At 39.4% G+C, this 16,648-nt stretch overlaps 1 protein-coding gene across 1 annotated transcript; it reads left to right on the forward strand.

The window, feature by feature from the left end:
• Positions 1-284: 284 nt before the first annotated feature.
• CLDN1 (claudin 1) lies at positions 285-16,447 on the forward strand. The gene is made up of 4 exons (XM_058556119.1): positions 285-716; positions 9,798-9,962; positions 12,030-12,114; positions 13,783-16,447. Exons 1-4 carry the CDS (start codon positions 494-496, stop codon positions 13,943-13,945), a joined length of 636 nt encoding a protein of 211 aa, XP_058412102.1. The 5' UTR covers positions 285-493; the 3' UTR covers positions 13,946-16,447.
• Positions 16,448-16,648: the final 201 nt, after the last annotated feature.

Raw genomic sequence — 16,648 nt, forward strand, 5'->3', positions numbered from 1 at the left:
AGAGGGCTCACAAGAGGAGAAGTACCGAGGGGAGAAATGAGACGGAGCGCGCACGGGAGCACACCGCGTTCCTGATCCTTCTCAGGTTGTCCCCGCATCGCGGGCGGGACCTTCCCGCCGAGGGCGCGGCGGCGGAGTCAGGCTCCCTCTCGCTTTCCCAGCGAGCCGCCCTGAAACCGCCAGGGGGCGCTGCACGGCGGCCGGGCCGGGCCCGGGGCGGAGCTGCTTTAAATTGCGGCGCCCAGCGGGTCCGCGTCTCAGTCCCGGAGCCTGGACGCAGCCGCGGCTTCTCGCATCCAGACTCCAGTTCCGACCCAGACCCGGATCCGGACCCAGAGCTTCTGCAGCAGCGGCGCAGGGAACAGGGTTCCTTGCAATAACTGCCTCTTCGCGGCTCCGCCACCCCCGGGAGCCCCGGCTGCGCACCTGCCAACTCCGCCACTCCGCCTGCTGCACCTGCCACCCCTGAGCGGCGCGGGCGCCCGAGCGAGCCATGGCCAACGCGGGGCTGCAGCTGTTGGGCTTCATCCTGGCCTTCCTGGGCTGGATCGGCACCATCGTCAGCACGGCGCTGCCCCAGTGGAAGATTTACTCCTACGCCGGCGACAACATCGTGACGGCCCAGGCCATCTACGAGGGGCTCTGGATGTCCTGCGTGTCGCAGAGCACCGGACAGATCCAGTGCAAAGTCTTCGACTCCTTGCTGAATCTGAACAGTGAGTCCATTCCCCATCCCCACAGTGTGACCAGACACCCCGAGCCCCAGTGGCTCCGTTTTGGAATAGGGGCTTCCAAATGATTCTCATGTGTGATTTACGTGGCTGTCAGTCTTGGGTTGATCGAATCTTCTGATCATGTGCTCTGTCCGGCGGAAGAGGAGAGAACCGTGGTTGGGAAAGGGGAGGCCCGGGCCTAAGCGCTAGTTTTTCCTCTAACTCCCTGGGTGGCACTTTCTACTCCTCTAGGTGTGGTTTGATTCGGATGAGATTGAGGTGAAGATTGAGAGGTGATGACCCAACTCAAACTTGAGCTCCTAGGCCTCTCCTGGACATCCTAAGATTCTGTGTAAATTGAGGAATGGTAGGGTTTGGACAAGAGAATGGTATGCCTTGAAAAATTTGGAGCCTGGTATCTTCTCAAGTTTGTAAAATTAAATAGATAATCCTAGAGTATTAGATAAGTTTTTAAAATCTATCTTTACTATGAGTTTTCATGGTGAAAGTCACATTGCTACATGGAACGTCCCAGCTCAGGGTCTTCTACTCACACTTGAGTTTGAATCTTTTGATTTTTAAGATCCACTAAGTGTGGGGAGGCCCCTTTGCATCCCCTTCTGCACTTCCTTGAAGAAGCCTCTTGAGAGTGCCCTGAAGAGTTTAGCTTTCAAGCCAGGGGTCTTCAGAGGAGGCAGATTGTGTTGTGTTATTTTGGAAAGCAAAGGTTGGTGGCAGGTGGAAAAAGGACAAGAAAGAAAAGTCCTAAATGACCTCCCATCATAATATGAGGGACGAGTGAAGGCACTGAAGAAAAATGTGGCAGAGGAGAGAGACACAGCTCATGAAAGCAGAGGTCATCCGGGGGAGGAAGGTAATGAGAGAAGGGTGGGTCTTCTGCAAGTTTCTATCTTCCACAAAGGAATTTCTATGTAACAGATGTTCCCTTCTTAGAGAAATGTTCCTAAGGACGGTGAGGAGAAGGATGACAAGATGGCCTTTTCCTTTTATTATTTTTTTTAAATAAAAGCTTTCCAGTGCCTTGTCAGATACTCATTAAATTCCCGCTCACTTAGGTAATAACAATTCATGGCTATAGTATCTTCCTTGAGATGTTACATTAGTTGTCCAGCGGTACGTCTCTGTTATGCTTGAACTAACTTGAAGAAAAGCTTCCTTTGTCTTTGCCTAGATAGACAAGGCTGCCCACCAGCCCCCTCTGTGTGCTGAGGGTGAGCAACGTTGTCTTTGCTCAAGTTTACTTCAGTTGTTTCGTCTGCCTCCTGCATGTGGTTTTGTCAAAAGCCATATAGTTGAGTTATTAAATCTGTCTGAATCTGCGTAAACACCTTGAACACCTGTGGAATTTGGTTAGTCCGTGTGCATGGTGGTTTTGAGGGTTGTCGTTTCAGTTTTTCAGAGTTCCCAGATTAGGATTCCTTTATACCAAATATAAGGCGTGTATTAGGTACACTCCTTTATATAACCATTGAATCTCCCTGTGGAAAGATAAATACATGTAAGGAAATGGTGTCAGGCATTTTGGGTGTCACGTGGAGGAATTGGCAGATGGAGAAGTTTCTACAGGCAATTGCGGAGACGTCTCTGATTCTTCTGATCAAAATAGTTCATTTACAACATGTTTAAATAGGTTTCCTTTTAACTTCCTTAAATGACCAAATGGAATCAGATTGACCCATGTTGTAAATACTCAAACAAATCATTGCTACACATGATAATGTGTTAAAATCTTTTATTTTTATTTATTCCTAGTGAATATAACTATTACAATTTTTGAAGCTATGGGGGAAGAACCAAACAATACCTCCCCCTTCCCTTCATTCATGTTTTGGAGATTTCTTCCTGATGAATTATTTTTTTCTTTAATTCCAGATCAGATTCCTCTTTTTGTTTTAGTTTAAAGCCAGAGTTTATCCAAGGTGGGGCGGAGGCCTTTCTCCCAAAACTGATTCTCAGAAGAGGGAGCCTTGACTCACAGGTATTCTCCCCAGCCTGCCAGTGACTCACTGGATGCCTTTGGATGGAGCCCAGAGAACCTGTCTCCATTTCTCCACCTGTGCAGTGGTGCTCACGTTCAACTCATGTAGAGACCTGGGGTGGTTATTCGTTGGCTAGTTTGGGTACATCATTTTTTTTTTTTTTAGGCAGAACTAGCTTTATTACAACATTGACTCTTCATATCTAAGACAAGGTTTGTATTTCTTTTTTTTTTTTAATTTTTTGTTTATTGCAGTAACATTGGTTTATAACATTGTATAAATTTCAGGTGTACATCATTCTACTTCTATTTCTGCATAGATTACATCATGTTCACCACCCAAATACTAATTACAACCCATCACCACACACATGGGCCGAATTATCCCTTTCGCCCTCCTCCCTCCTCCCTCCCCCTCTGGTAACCACCAATCCAATCTCTGTCTCTATGTGTTTGTTTATCTTGTTCTGTGACAACTAGAGGTGAACAGGATTATATGTAGTGTTCCTGGTAAAAGATTGCATTCCATGAAGTGCTTCCAGGTGAAAAGCTTGGCTAGAAGTTTCCTGAAATTGTACCTTGTTCTCTTTGCCAGTGGAGCCCGCTTGGCATCTTAGGGTTGATATACAGGGATTTATCAAGGTTGTAGCACTAGACGTGTTAAAAGCCCTTGTTCCTTTGCTCTAACTGGTGTCAGCTGTAAAAAGCACATGACATTCGTAAAGTATCTAAAGGGAGACGGTGTTCTTCAACCAGTATAGGAAATGACATATATCAGGGCTTCTTTTAGGTGGTTCTTGCAAAGCAGTTTATGCAAATGTAACTGAGAAACTTCCTGGGGAAACAAATGTTACACTGTATATTGTTCAGTTCCATCTAAAGTATTTGATGTTTATTGACATTGATGACTCCTGCAGCCAATAGTTGGAATATACAAAGGAGAATGCCAGATACAGTTGCAGTAGACTTTTCTTGATTAAACGGTACATCTTGCCCTGTTTTGATCTAATTCTCCAACTTTTGGCAAGCTAATGCCTATTTTATGTGCTTAGTTAATTGCTTCTTCTTGCTTGATTTTAGTAGCTAGAGTTGTCCAAACATTGGGCTGCCCTAGGAGGCTGCATGGTGAAAGGTGTGCAAGCAGAGAAATAAGTAAGCATTTTGTAGGAGTGTTATAGAGAAAATCCAAGCACCAGACAAATAGGAGGTTAGGCTAGACTCTCTCTAAGTCTCATCTAACCTGGGGATTCTGTAATTTGTTTATAAGCTCCTCTGGCCTGTTCAACTAGCTTTGCATGAATCCACATGTGTGTAGGTGTGCTTAATGAGTGTTGGTTGTCAGTGAGGTTTCCCAGCACTCTCACCATGATGTCAGGCTCAATCAAAGAGACAAAATCACTGACTTGGACACTCTTTGAAGCAGAGGCAGAGAGGAGGGAACCCACTTACGCTTTCCTGGACTGCATAAGGCCTGCTGAACCAAGAGTGTTCAAGGGGCCGTTGGTGTTCAGATCTGCTTCAAGAATCAGTTCTGACTCTTGGAATGATGGAAGTCAAAACAAAAATCTAGGCTTGAGATCAGAAGTTCTCAGTTCTTACTCTGGTTTTGCACTAATTAGCCATGTGTCTAATGATGAGCCACTTGATCTGTCTGGGCTCTAGTTTCCCTACTCATAAAATAGGGCAGAGTGGGAAGAGTGGGGAGATGAATCCATGATTCACTCATCCATTTAACATGAGCCAGGCCCTAGTCTTCCTCCTAGGGATGCAGCTAAGGTGATTTGCAAGGTGCCAGCGTTGATTCCTTCCAGTGCTAACATTCTTGGTTACTAACTGCAGTGATTGAAAACAAAGAGGCGAGTCACATAGTTTCGATTTCCTTGATTGGAGTGATGAGTAAGTGGCATAGAGGTAATATAGAAGCATAAATTTAATCGTGAGGCAATTCCTCTAAGAAATAAAAAAAAAGGCAGCCAAACTGCTCAGACATCCTGAAAAGTGGTACGCCCTGCCTCATCCCAGACCACTCCAATTACTGACTGTGCCAGTGTTCTAAGGTCACACCCATCAATAAAATGGAAATGCTAACAATGAGAACTCTTGAGAAACTTTGAACTTGAGTAAAAGCAAAAGACTTAAGAAATGAAAAAGCCATGAAAATATAATTCTATGACAGTCTGTAATGAGCTCATTTAATTGCAGAGAAGAGAGCATTTTTGTTCTAGTTGCCCAATGGTCAATTCATTTATTTGTCTAATACTTATTAAGCAACTACTGACAGAAAGAGGGACTATGTGAGGATGCAAATTTAATTAAAATCTATTTTATTTATAATACATAGTACATAGGGTAATAATATAGTAATATAGACAGTACATAGTATAAACAATGTCAGGTATTCCCAGGAGATTCTGCTGTTTGTATAGTAAGACTTTAGAAAAGCTTTAGAAATAAAAAAAAAAAATCCACAACTTGTCTACGCTTGTCTTGCTACACTTATGTTGATTAACCTAACTGTAGTAGATTGGTAACTTCTAACTCATTTCTTGTCTTATAAGTAGAGATCTTTGTAAGTATTTTTTCAAATTATACTTTCAGGTTGAAAGTGGTGAGAACTCCTTAGGGGGTCTTTAATCTCAAGATTATCAGTCTAGCTAAGTATAATTAAAAGCCTGCCTTCGTTTACTGCTGAATAATGATGAGAAACAATAGTGTAACCTGTTGAATGTTTGCTAACAGTTTTCTCCACAGACAGCTTTAGTCAGTGATGATAATATTGTAGAAGTATCTGTAAATTTCAGCGTCCAGGAAAGGACTGTATTTGTTTCCAGATTTGATCCAATCAGACCAGCTCAGAGTTAATAGTCCAAAGCTACCCCGTATCTCTCTAGTGCAAAATATTATTCTGTGGCTTTCAAATATTTCTCAACTCCTCTGCCCTGCCGATCATCATTCCATTAGGAAAAAACTTCATCTTGAAAGCTCATTCGATGCATAATTTTAAAATTTAGAAAATTTTAAAAAATAGATCAAGTTAAACAAAAAGTATGATTTTTTTTCCCTCTCTGTATGTGCTTCTAGCTTTTAATGGTCTGAACTGTCTGGTTTTATGTATATCACCCCTCCCCCCATGCTCTCTAGGGAGGCATTTTCAGTATTATTTCAAAGATTAAGCTAAACACAAGAGAGTAAATATTTTTACCTATCATATTAGTACAATTTTGAAAGAATAAAGACATGTTCTAATTTAAATTAATTGAACATGGATTGAATAATCCATGTAGCCTGCCAAGTACTGTTCTTAGTATTTTGGATGGAAATATGAACAAATATCTGGCTCGAGTGATCAAGGAGCTCACGATTACCTAGTTTAGATCGCTGGCATAAAAGGCATCCATGAGACCTTAATTTGAAGGATTCATCTGGTTCCAGCTTAAAACTGTGCAATTTAGATTCTATCTGCACATAAAACCCTCATAACCTGTAACACAACACCTGTTTACTTTGACTTGTCGTCCATCATTACATTTGCTAGCTTGTGAGTTTTCATGCTGTTATGATTCTCAGTATTTCTACATTTCCCCCCCACATATCACTATAGTTACAAATTCATCCAAATGTCTCCAATGAAGCAAGATGAGATTTTGTGTTTGATGCCCATCTAGTATTGTAAAATACAAAGAAATTTTATATGTCAATGGATGCCAGGATATAGGTGAAAAATATTGCTTTGCAAAATAACACGCTTTATCAGATTTTTAAAAAATGAAACATGATCCCCTCCTCTATGGTTTTTATGAATCCTGGGGATAGTTTTTCTTATTTTCTCCATTATTTTTTGTGCATTTTACAAATAATACACTATTCTATAAAGAAATAAAATATAACAAGGTTTGTAGCAAACACGGAACCAAATATGTGTCCCCTCTTTGTAAAAGAAGTGCAAAGAGTAAAATGGGTATGTTGTGAATCAAATGTGTTTTCCTTGAGAACTTGAAGGGGAAATAAAAAACTTAGAGATGAAAACTGTGACTATTAGAACCTTCCAGGTGAGTGCAGATGAAGCCCTGCAGTGGTTTATCCATGTGGCTTCCCTGCCCGGGGGTTTTAGACAAGCCTGACTCATGAGGTTGAGGCCCAGTAAATTCTTCATGAAGAATGCCTTGTGAGCCAAGTGCTCAGACCTGCTGGGCAGGTGACCTGCTGTTTTTATGTGAAGTACAGATCAGAATGATTATTATGGAAGCTGGGTCCGATTTGGGTCCCTGCAACTCAAACAAAGTGGAAAACTTGGAGAGAAATCAGAGAAAGCAACAAAAGTGATTAATGAAGCGCTGGAAAATTTAGTATTTATGAGAAAACAGAGGAGAGGTGGCTGAGAGATGTAAGAGGCTATACTTATTTGAAGGGCTAGCATAGGAAGAATATACTAATTGTGCTTTCTATACCAAGGGTAAAAATTCTGTCACTCCTTTAAGACCCTCTAGTGACTTCTGATTACACTTTGAATGAACTCCAAACCATTTACCCGAGGTTGCAAAGCCCTGCATGATACATACCTTTTTCTCACCTTGCTAAACCCACCTCATTTTACTTTCCACATCCTGTCATCCTCCAGTAGAGTGACCACCTGTCCCAGATGTCCAGCATTGAGGACTTTCTCAAGATGCAGGACTTGTAGTTTTAAAAGTAAGATAGTCCAGGCAAACAGACAGGTGGTGACCCTATCCTCCAGGCACGTGGATCATCTTTGTGACTTTCAGCATCTCCTCTTCTAGTGTTTCTTTGTCTGAAATGCTTTCCTTCTGAGTGGAATTTAGGACAAAATCTGAAATCTGTGTCATATATAAGAGCTTAGTTTTTTTTTTTTTTTTTTTTTTTTTGCTGAGGGAGATTCGCCCTGAACTAACATCTGTTGCCAGTCTTTCTCTTTTTTTGCTTGAGGAAGATTAGCCTTGAGCTAACATCTGTGCCAATCCTCCTCTATTTTGTATGTGGGTCACTGCCATAGCATGGCTGACAAGTGGTGTTGGTCTGCACCCAGGATCTGAACCTGCAAACCTGGGTCACCAAAGTGGAGCATGAGAACTTAAATATGCCACAGGGCTGGCCCTAAGAGCTTAGTTATTTTATTTTTCATTTTCCTTCTAAGTAACGATTGTTTTTGCAAACCTGTTGGTAAATCAGAAGGAAGGACACGCCTTAACTTGGAGTCCTTGGTACTTTCCTCTTCATACCACAGTATGGTTTGTGATTCCAAGGAAGAAGTTTCATAATAATCTTATCAGCAGCTTCAGTTCCTGGTAAACCCATGGTCCACGGAACACGTGTTTTGATTTAGCGTTTCTTATGCCACCTTGGAATCTTAAGATAAGTGTGTGGGTAGGGTGCATCTGTGACCACACACGCTTTTGAGGAGGTGGATATGTGAGGGGAGGGGTGAGTGCCTCTGTTTTGCTTCATAATAAGTCAAGTAAAATTTATCTTGGCTTACAAAATCTCTCTCAAATACAGTAAAAAGTTCCTTTAATACTTCTTAGAAAGAGATTACTATGATTTTATTATAGATTGGTTATGACAAGGATGGAAATATTAACAAATTAAAACTAAGTAATGTTTTAGAAATCTTGAATGTTAATTATGATTGGTAACATAAGTTCTCAACCCTGAGAATACCAAGACTGAGCCTAGGTCTAAATTAGTGCAATTCAAATTGTTTCCATCAAGTCAGCCACTTTTGAAGACCCTCAAGAAGTCGATTGTTCCAACTCATTGGTTAGGGATATCATCATTCACACTTTACCTAAAAGAAACGTGATCCCAAAGAATAAGTAGCTTACTCAAGGTAACATGGTTAGTTACAATGTAAATAATATTTATATATGCAAAAATACTTGTCACATGTTAACATTGTCAATGAGATAATGATCTTTATTTGAAGGAGGAAATAAATCTAAAATTAATCAAACGCATCTAACCAGTGTAGTTTCAGCTCATTTTTTTTTTATAATTTTTTTTTATTTATTTATTTTTTCCCCCAAAGCCCCAGTAGATAGTTGTATGTCATAGCTGCACATCCTTCTAGTTGCTGTATGTGGCACGTGGCCTCAGCATGGCCGGAGAAGCAGTGCATCAGTGCGCGCCTGGGATCGAACCCGGGCCACCAGCAGCGGAGCACGCGCACTCAACCGCTAAGCCACGGGGCCGGCCCTCAGCTCATTTTTTTAAAGTCTGTGCCTTTATGCCACTAGGATGGTGTCATGTTTTTACTGTTTAAGAAACAGACTGGCATAATCTCTCAAATCTGACCCTATCTATTGATCATGACTTAGTACACCAATGACGATAACAGGAAATTCAAAAATTAGTGGAATTCTGAGAAATACTACATTGAATTATTTTCTGCTACTTTACAGTATGATAGTTTAAATAGTTTTAAAAACTAGTGATATCTCTGAATATGAATCTATGATGTTCCGAAGTAACATCTCAAAGCTTGTATTGTTTTGTTCTGAAAAAATGACATTTACATATCCCCTACTCGCACCCCAGTTACTGGAGATACAAATGTTGCTTATCCAGCCGTGATAGTCTATAAGAAATTCATTTATCTTCCATATTTACCTGGTTTTTCTGTGCTTGATGACTGAGGTATAAAGCTGTTGACTATTACCAAGATATATTGTTAACCATTTTAATTATAAATGGTTTAACATTAAGGGTAATACATATAATTGTTATGTCAGAGTTAACATGCTCCATTAGTAAGGATTAAAGATGTATTAGGTCAGCTAAACCTATTCAACCAGATCATTAATTATTTTTCCAGAGGATTTCGAATTTACTGTTGAAAACAAAATGTTAGAGCTGGAGGGCTTCTTATTCCTCATCCAGCCAGGCATTTGTTTTTCTGGAGAAGAAACTATGTTGGTTGCCTAGAAACATCACTAGAATTGGGGTTTCCTGGCTTCTAGTTCAATTTTCTCTCTTCCACACAACAATATTGAAATATACTTGGTCTTCTTCCACTCTTCTCTTGTTGGTCTAGGCATGATTTTTACATGTTCTAAAATGTTTTCTGCCAGGTACTTTACAAGCAACCAGAGCCTTGATGGTGATTGGCATCCTGCTGGGACTAATAGCCATTTTTGTGGCCACCGTTGGCATGAAATGTATGAAGTGCTTGGAAGACAATGAGGTGCAGAAGATGCGGATGGCTGTCATTGGGGGCGTGATATTTCTTATTGCAGGTAAGAGAGACCGTGTTCCACTTGCACCTTACTACACTGTGTCTCTGGCATGGTTTAAGATGTAGTTTTCAGTTTCCTTAGATTATGTTGGATTCGTAACACTTGAATTGATTTATTTCAATTCCTTTAAAATCTGGAGACATAGAAACCTTAACTCCACTTGACTTTCACATTCTCAAGCAGGAACCAAATGAAAATCTGAGATCTGTGCTCACAGTGGGCAGGTCTATATGGTGAGAGAAAATAAAGAATATCTGAATCATACAGGTCTGTGAGGAATGGATGGGATTGGGATTATTGGAGAAAAATGAGGACAACATTCCAAGTGGGCAGATCTAGTTCCAGAATAAACAGGATGTAGCCATAGATCAATGAAGGGAAAGGCCAATTAGAGTAGAGGTGGAATGTTGAAATGGTAGGAAATTAGGTTAAATGAGTTAAGAAATAAACAATAGAGAAAGCCCTTGAAAAAACCTTGATAAAAGAACGAGGTTACATTTTCCATAGAAAATAAAAACGTATTTGTGCTTTAGTCAAGTGTTGATTGATGAGTTAGATATGTGACCTTTGAGAAAATGAGAGCCAGAGGAAGACACGGACAGTTCCATTGTAAAGCCTTATAATAAGGCTTATATTAAATAAAATAGTATGTGTGTATTTATGTGTATATAAATATATACATATAAAACAATAGACTACTATGTATATTTTGTATAGTGTTTTTGAAAATGACACCAGTGATATAATCTACCACTAGGAAAAACTAGAATTAGACTTTCCTTTCTCATTTTCTGTTTGACAAAAGACCTGGTAGGGGCCTTTGCCCCCGCGTAATATGTGGATCTAGCCAATAATGAAGGGAGTGTGCATGTGGCTTTGCTAAAGGTTTGGTTCAAGTGAGCAGTCCTTCAGTTTATCCAAATGAGCTTCTGTCAGAAAAAGCATGGATGGCATTTTATTCCCAACAGTTTAATCTGACATCAAAGGCTGTGAATAAACTTACTACATAGCGCTCTTTCTTCACTTGCCTTCTTGTAACTTGGATCAGTGACGGCATCACTCCCATGTCAGTTTCAGAGACTTCCTAGGGAGTGAGGGTTGCAAGTTCCAGAGCATTCTCACGGTCTATCTGAGCAGCCAAAAGCCATAGTGTTTTCTGTCAAGTGCTAGAAGCAATTAGCTTGGACCTTTTGTGAGGGGAGGGGCACAGGGAAAGAAGGATTAGCATAGAAAGATTTAATCTGTTTACATTGATGGTGTCCTAGAATTACTATAAAAACTATTAATTTATTTGGATAAGAAAAATTGAGATGTTTTATACTTCTTGTAAATGATGGTATTAATTATTTTGACTAAGTGCTCTCTCTGGTGTTACTGAAATATGAAATGTGTGGGAAATTGAGAGTGTGCTGCGTAAATTGATCTGACGTGGCACCTCAGCAAATCTCAAGGCAATCCCTGGCATGTCTGGCGAGTGGGGCAGTAGGAATTTGCGTGGTCTGGTCCATTCTGAGACAGGTCCTGCTCTTCCCTGTTATCTAGCTGTTTATTGTCCTTTTGATTCTGCAGAAATGTAAATTTTGAGTTTTGGTCAAGAAGAATGCAGAAGAGTTGTTCATCTTCCCTTTAGCAAGTGACTCTGTGCTAATAAGGATATTGACTTCATCTAAAGTAGTTTGGATGAAATGTGTAATGTATAACAATACAAACGTATAACAGTATGTTTGAAGGAGATCTTTAATGACATGAACCTGTTGAACTGTTTCCGGAAAAGCATTATTTGTACCAGTGACCTTGAACTATAAGTGAATAAGATGACAAGAAGAGTATAAACCATGCCTAACTCTGACCTAATATTTTTGTCTGTCTTAACAGAATACTTGGAATAAATCATGTTTGAACTTCTAATCTTCCTAAATTAAAATTATCTAAATTAAAATTGACTAAATTAAAAATGTCAGTGTGATGAAATTTAATTCTTGTAAAAAACTTATAAATTTAATGGGCTGTATATTTATGCTCAGTGTTGCATAGTGATTAATAGTCTTTTGTTTTGCATTTCTGTAGGTCTGGCTGTTTTAGTTGCCACAGCATGGTATGGCAATAGAATTGTTCAAGAATTCTATGACCCCATGACCCCAGTCAATGCCAGGTAATGCTATTCGTGCGTAAAATAGTTTGTTTTCTGAGAAAATACCCTTTTTATGGTCTGCAAAGTCCAGCTAGTGCCATAGCTTCCCAGATTTGCCTTCCAGAATTTTATGTCAAACTTGAAAATAATTTGAATGGCCTATGACTCATGTTAAAATGAGTTTGATAATCGCTTTAGTAGCCTATGTTGGTGACAAAATGCACTTAAAAGTAGAAAAGTTCCAAGCTCTATACCTTCCAACTGTATGCTGGACTTTTTTTTTTAATATTAATAAAGATGCTAATATATTTGAAATTTCTTTTATTGAAGTATATTCTTATACTTACAACAATTAATTGTGATTATTTGTAACTAACACAGTTATGATTGCATGAAAAAATAGTACTACTGTAGGGGTTAATGAATAATACCTTATTCCCAATAGTTTGATTTTATTTATGAAAAAACAGTTTATTTAGGAAAAAAATAAGTTGAGATACCACTTTGAAATTTTTTTTTCCATCACAACTATAAAATTGACTTTACTGAGGTCCTCTTTCTTAATATTGCAAGTTGTGGAAGTTAAACAGCTGCGTCTTGGCTCTCATCTGATGACACTTTAATCAGAGACAAGGCTCTTTGTCTCACCGTGTTCGCATCTTTAAAGCCTAATAACTACATTCAGAGTCAGGATGTTAAGATATAATTACTGTTTGTTGAGTGCGAGGATGAATGCATGAAAAATCGCGGTGGTTAGAGATAAGGTGTGCTTCTTTTTGTATAATCACCCACGTACAGGAAAGCACATACTGCAATGATTGAGTTGGAGCCCATCCCATAAGATTTATGATGTAGGGACAGAAACTGCTGGGGAGTCAGTAGGCTAAAATTTGACCAGTAATGGATGTGAAAGCATGTTATAAATTGCTAGGTGCTCTATACACCTGTTATTTACATTGTCTCACGTGACCCTGAAAGGAAAAGCAGAAACTGAGGTTGAGAGGTGAAGTTACTAGCCCACAAGTGCAGCAGTTGAGAGTTTGCATCAGGATTCAAACTCAGGCCTTATAACTCTAGATCCAGCCCTTCTCTATTCTTGCTGTTCACCATCAGTCACAGATCCTCTCCCCAAGAGTCTGGCTTAATACATCCACCTGAATCAGCTTAGTCTAGAATGGTCCACGGGCTGCTTAGAAGGCTTTCTTTTACAAAACCATCAATTTCAGATTTCAGTGTATATAGGTACCTGGGATCAATTATTTAAAACTCTAATAGTTCCATCACACTCTAGCAGTTTTTTATAGAATATGGTTGCTACATGGCAATAGCATGACTTGTTAAGTTTTAGCCAAGGAACCATGGTCCAAGCAAACCCGACTTCTAAAATATATAAACATGCTTTACAAATCTCCTACACATGGAAATGTCTTTGGAAATACTTGTGTAATTAACCTGGTGTTGCATGCTGTGTTGTCTGATCTACTATTGCAGATTGTCAACAACTGCAATGTAGACATTCTTGTGTGTGTGTGTTCACAAACCTTAAAGTACTTACGCAAGAGGTCATGGAGGATTATTTTTCAATGGAAAAAAATATAATAAGTATGATAGTGATTTCTTTCCTTAATGATATTAGAAAAGTTTCCAAAGATTCATCGATTAAACAAATGCATTGTCTTTTCTTTTTAGGTATGAGTTTGGTCATGCCCTCTTCACTGGCTGGGCTGCTGCTTCTCTCTGCCTTCTGGGGGGTGGCCTACTTTGCTGCTCTTGTCCCCGAAAAACAACGTCTTACCCAACTCCACGGCCCTATCCAAAACCTGCACCTTCCAGTGGGAAAGACTACGTGTAACATACAAGCAAAAGGAGACATCCCTGTTGGAACAAACAGAAAATGGACATTGAAATACTGTCATTGACATTAGGACGTTAGACTTTTGACTGTTGTAGTCTGAACTGTGGTATTACAAAAAAACATATTTTTTTAAATACCTAGTGCTAAAAACGACTTATTTTATCTCCTTTCCTCAATACAGGAGGGAAGCCTTTTCCATTTGTATTATTGCTTCCCACTGAGTAATCATCTCATATGTGGGGAGGGGGCGCTCCGTAAATATATATAGATATGTATATATACATGTTTTTCTATAAAAATTTAGTTGAAACTCTTATTCTCCTTACGTTGGTACCAGCATAGATAAAATATATCTAAAAAAAGAAAATATATTAAATTCTATATTAATTAAATAAGCAGTTTATTTGGTATATTTCCCTTCTTTCTATATGTGCACATATATAATAGGTCAAATATCATTTACCCTCCTTCATCAGCTTTTCATGTCTTGGACAGAAGCCCTAACCTACTCTACCAAGTATGAATTATTTCAGTTCTTCACTTGTGCCCTTTTCATATGCTATTTTATGTTATATTTTACTATGATCTTATAGCACTTGCTTTGTCATCAGTCAGTCATTTTTCATGCCTTTGTTTTCTTATGCGGTTGGGCCTAACCTTTGAATCTGATAGCACATTTCATACACCTGTAATTTAATTCCTAAAAAGTCAATAAGAATCTCTTAGAAATCAGAGCTTTGGGAGCAAATCTGTCTGCACGACCAGGACGATATATTCCTGTTCACCTTCCCACACGATCCCTGTACTCTGACCTACAAAACTCTTGTTTGCTTTGAAAATATTTATCCCAATGAGTAGCTGTGTGCTGCTTTCTCAGGTGTTGTAACACAATTTTATTGATTGAATTTTTAAGCCTCTTATTCACAGTTGTATATCCCCCTAAACTACCAATTTCCTACTGCTCTCCTCAGCTGTATTGTTGTCTTATATGTAATTGTCGTATAATTTACTCTTCCCGGAGAGGTATGGCCTGTTTGTCTGAATAAAGTGCTAGACTTTCTGTAGCAACAATCTGATGACAGATATTCTCTCTGTAGCTGCAAGCAAGTCACTTAATCTTTCTCCTCTTTTCCCGTCTGTCCAATCAAGATAATGATACTTAACCAGCTGGTAGGGGTGGAGTAAGTATTAATTAGCTGATATTATGCTCATTCTTTGAACGTGAAATATGCCTAAGTAGTGTTTTTATTTGCCCAATTGGCTGTTAGGATGTCATTGAATCAAACCTACACACACGCCTTCTCATCGTCCAGCACCTTCCTTTCTCCCCTGGCTGATTTCTTTCTTTCAGCTGTGGCTAGCACATCGTTGGTGCTCTGTTCCACTTTAACAATTGCTCTTAGTTTTCCAGTCTGTGGAAAGTGCTACTTCACTTAAGCAAGATGATACAATGGAAAGGGTGTTGGCTTTGGTGTCTGGAGACCTGATTTGAGTCTTGATGCTATCAATTACTGTGTGAGTTTGGGCAAGGCACTTGACTGCCCTAGATTTATTGCTTCATCTGTAGAAAGGCGATTGTAATTCCTGACCTGCCTACCTCACAGGGCTGTTGTGGGGATCCAGTGAGATGCGATACACATAAATGTTGTTTTGTAGGGTGGAAAGTTGTGTACTAGGGGAAAGAATTAAGGAATTTAAGTGCGTAGGTTTTGTATTACTTTTCAAATGACTGAAAAGAGAGAAATTTTAAGAGCTTTCTTACCTTAACCCATCTCTGAAGTGATGAGACACTACAGTGAAATTCAGCTTACTAAATGAAAAGGATCCTAAGGAAGTCTGTTTCTTCGATCAGCAGGGCCTGATGCTTTTTGTGGCTAAGCTTTTCTCCTGTCAGGAATTCAGAGTTGACTTAGGATGAGTTTGCAGATGTAATGGGTAAAACACAAGTGTAAGTATTGGCAAAGCCAAAGTATAGAAGATTTTTTGAATTATAAGGATTTGCAAGGGTATACAAGGTGGATATCTGTTAAGTAATGGCATCAGAGGTGTTGCTATATTAGCTGGCAGCTAACACTGCTAGGTTAGGTAGTTTGGGAATGGTAATGCAGAGTGAAACCACATGGCAGAAGTTATCCAAAGGAGTGCATCATATGAAGATTTGAATCTAGTAAATTTTAGTATTTCTTCCAAACCTGAAAGTCTATGCTCCTAGAAAATATAATTCAAAGAGCCTTTGCTACATACATGGATCCTAATGATGTGTGAGTGTAAATGCATGTGGTTACTACTTGCTAAACTCTATAAAGAAATCTATAGTCCAAAATGGCCAACAGAATTGTTACACCTGAATTTATCCAATTTTGGTATTTTTGTATTCTGCTACCATACCTGGAAACAGACCCATAGATATTTTGGGGTTTTGTAATGGGAATTTGTATAAAGCATTACTCTTTTTCAATAAGTTGTTTTTTTAATAAAAAAAAATAAATCCTTGGCTTATTTTTCTAATCATTTATTTCAAGATTGCTATGCTTAGAAATGGAGACAGCTTGGGGTAGGATCTGACTCACTGTGTTCCTGGGAAAGAACTATGGTGCCTCTGGGCCATCTGCCAAATAGTTGAGTGACTCCACCCACTCGAATGCCCTATTTCTCAACCTGAGCTGCTTCTTCATCAAGGCTGGTGGTAGAAGAGAATGC

The sequence above is a fragment of the Diceros bicornis genome, chromosome 15 (genome assembly GCF_020826845.1).
Source record: "Diceros bicornis minor isolate mBicDic1 chromosome 15, mDicBic1.mat.cur, whole genome shotgun sequence".
Classification (NCBI taxonomy): domain Eukaryota; kingdom Metazoa; phylum Chordata; class Mammalia; order Perissodactyla; family Rhinocerotidae; genus Diceros; species Diceros bicornis.

Coding starts and splice junctions, on each gene's coding strand:
- CLDN1 (XM_058556119.1), top strand. CDS start 494: ATGGCCAACGCGGGGCTGCAGCTGTTGGGCTTCATCCTGGCCTTCCTG. Junction 717..9,797: donor CTCCTTGCTGAATCTGAACA/GTGAGTCCATTC, acceptor GTTTTCTGCCAG/GTACTTTACAAGCAACCAGA. Junction 12,115..13,782: donor ATGACCCCAGTCAATGCCAG/GTAATGCTATTC, acceptor TTTTCTTTTTAG/GTATGAGTTTGGTCATGCCC.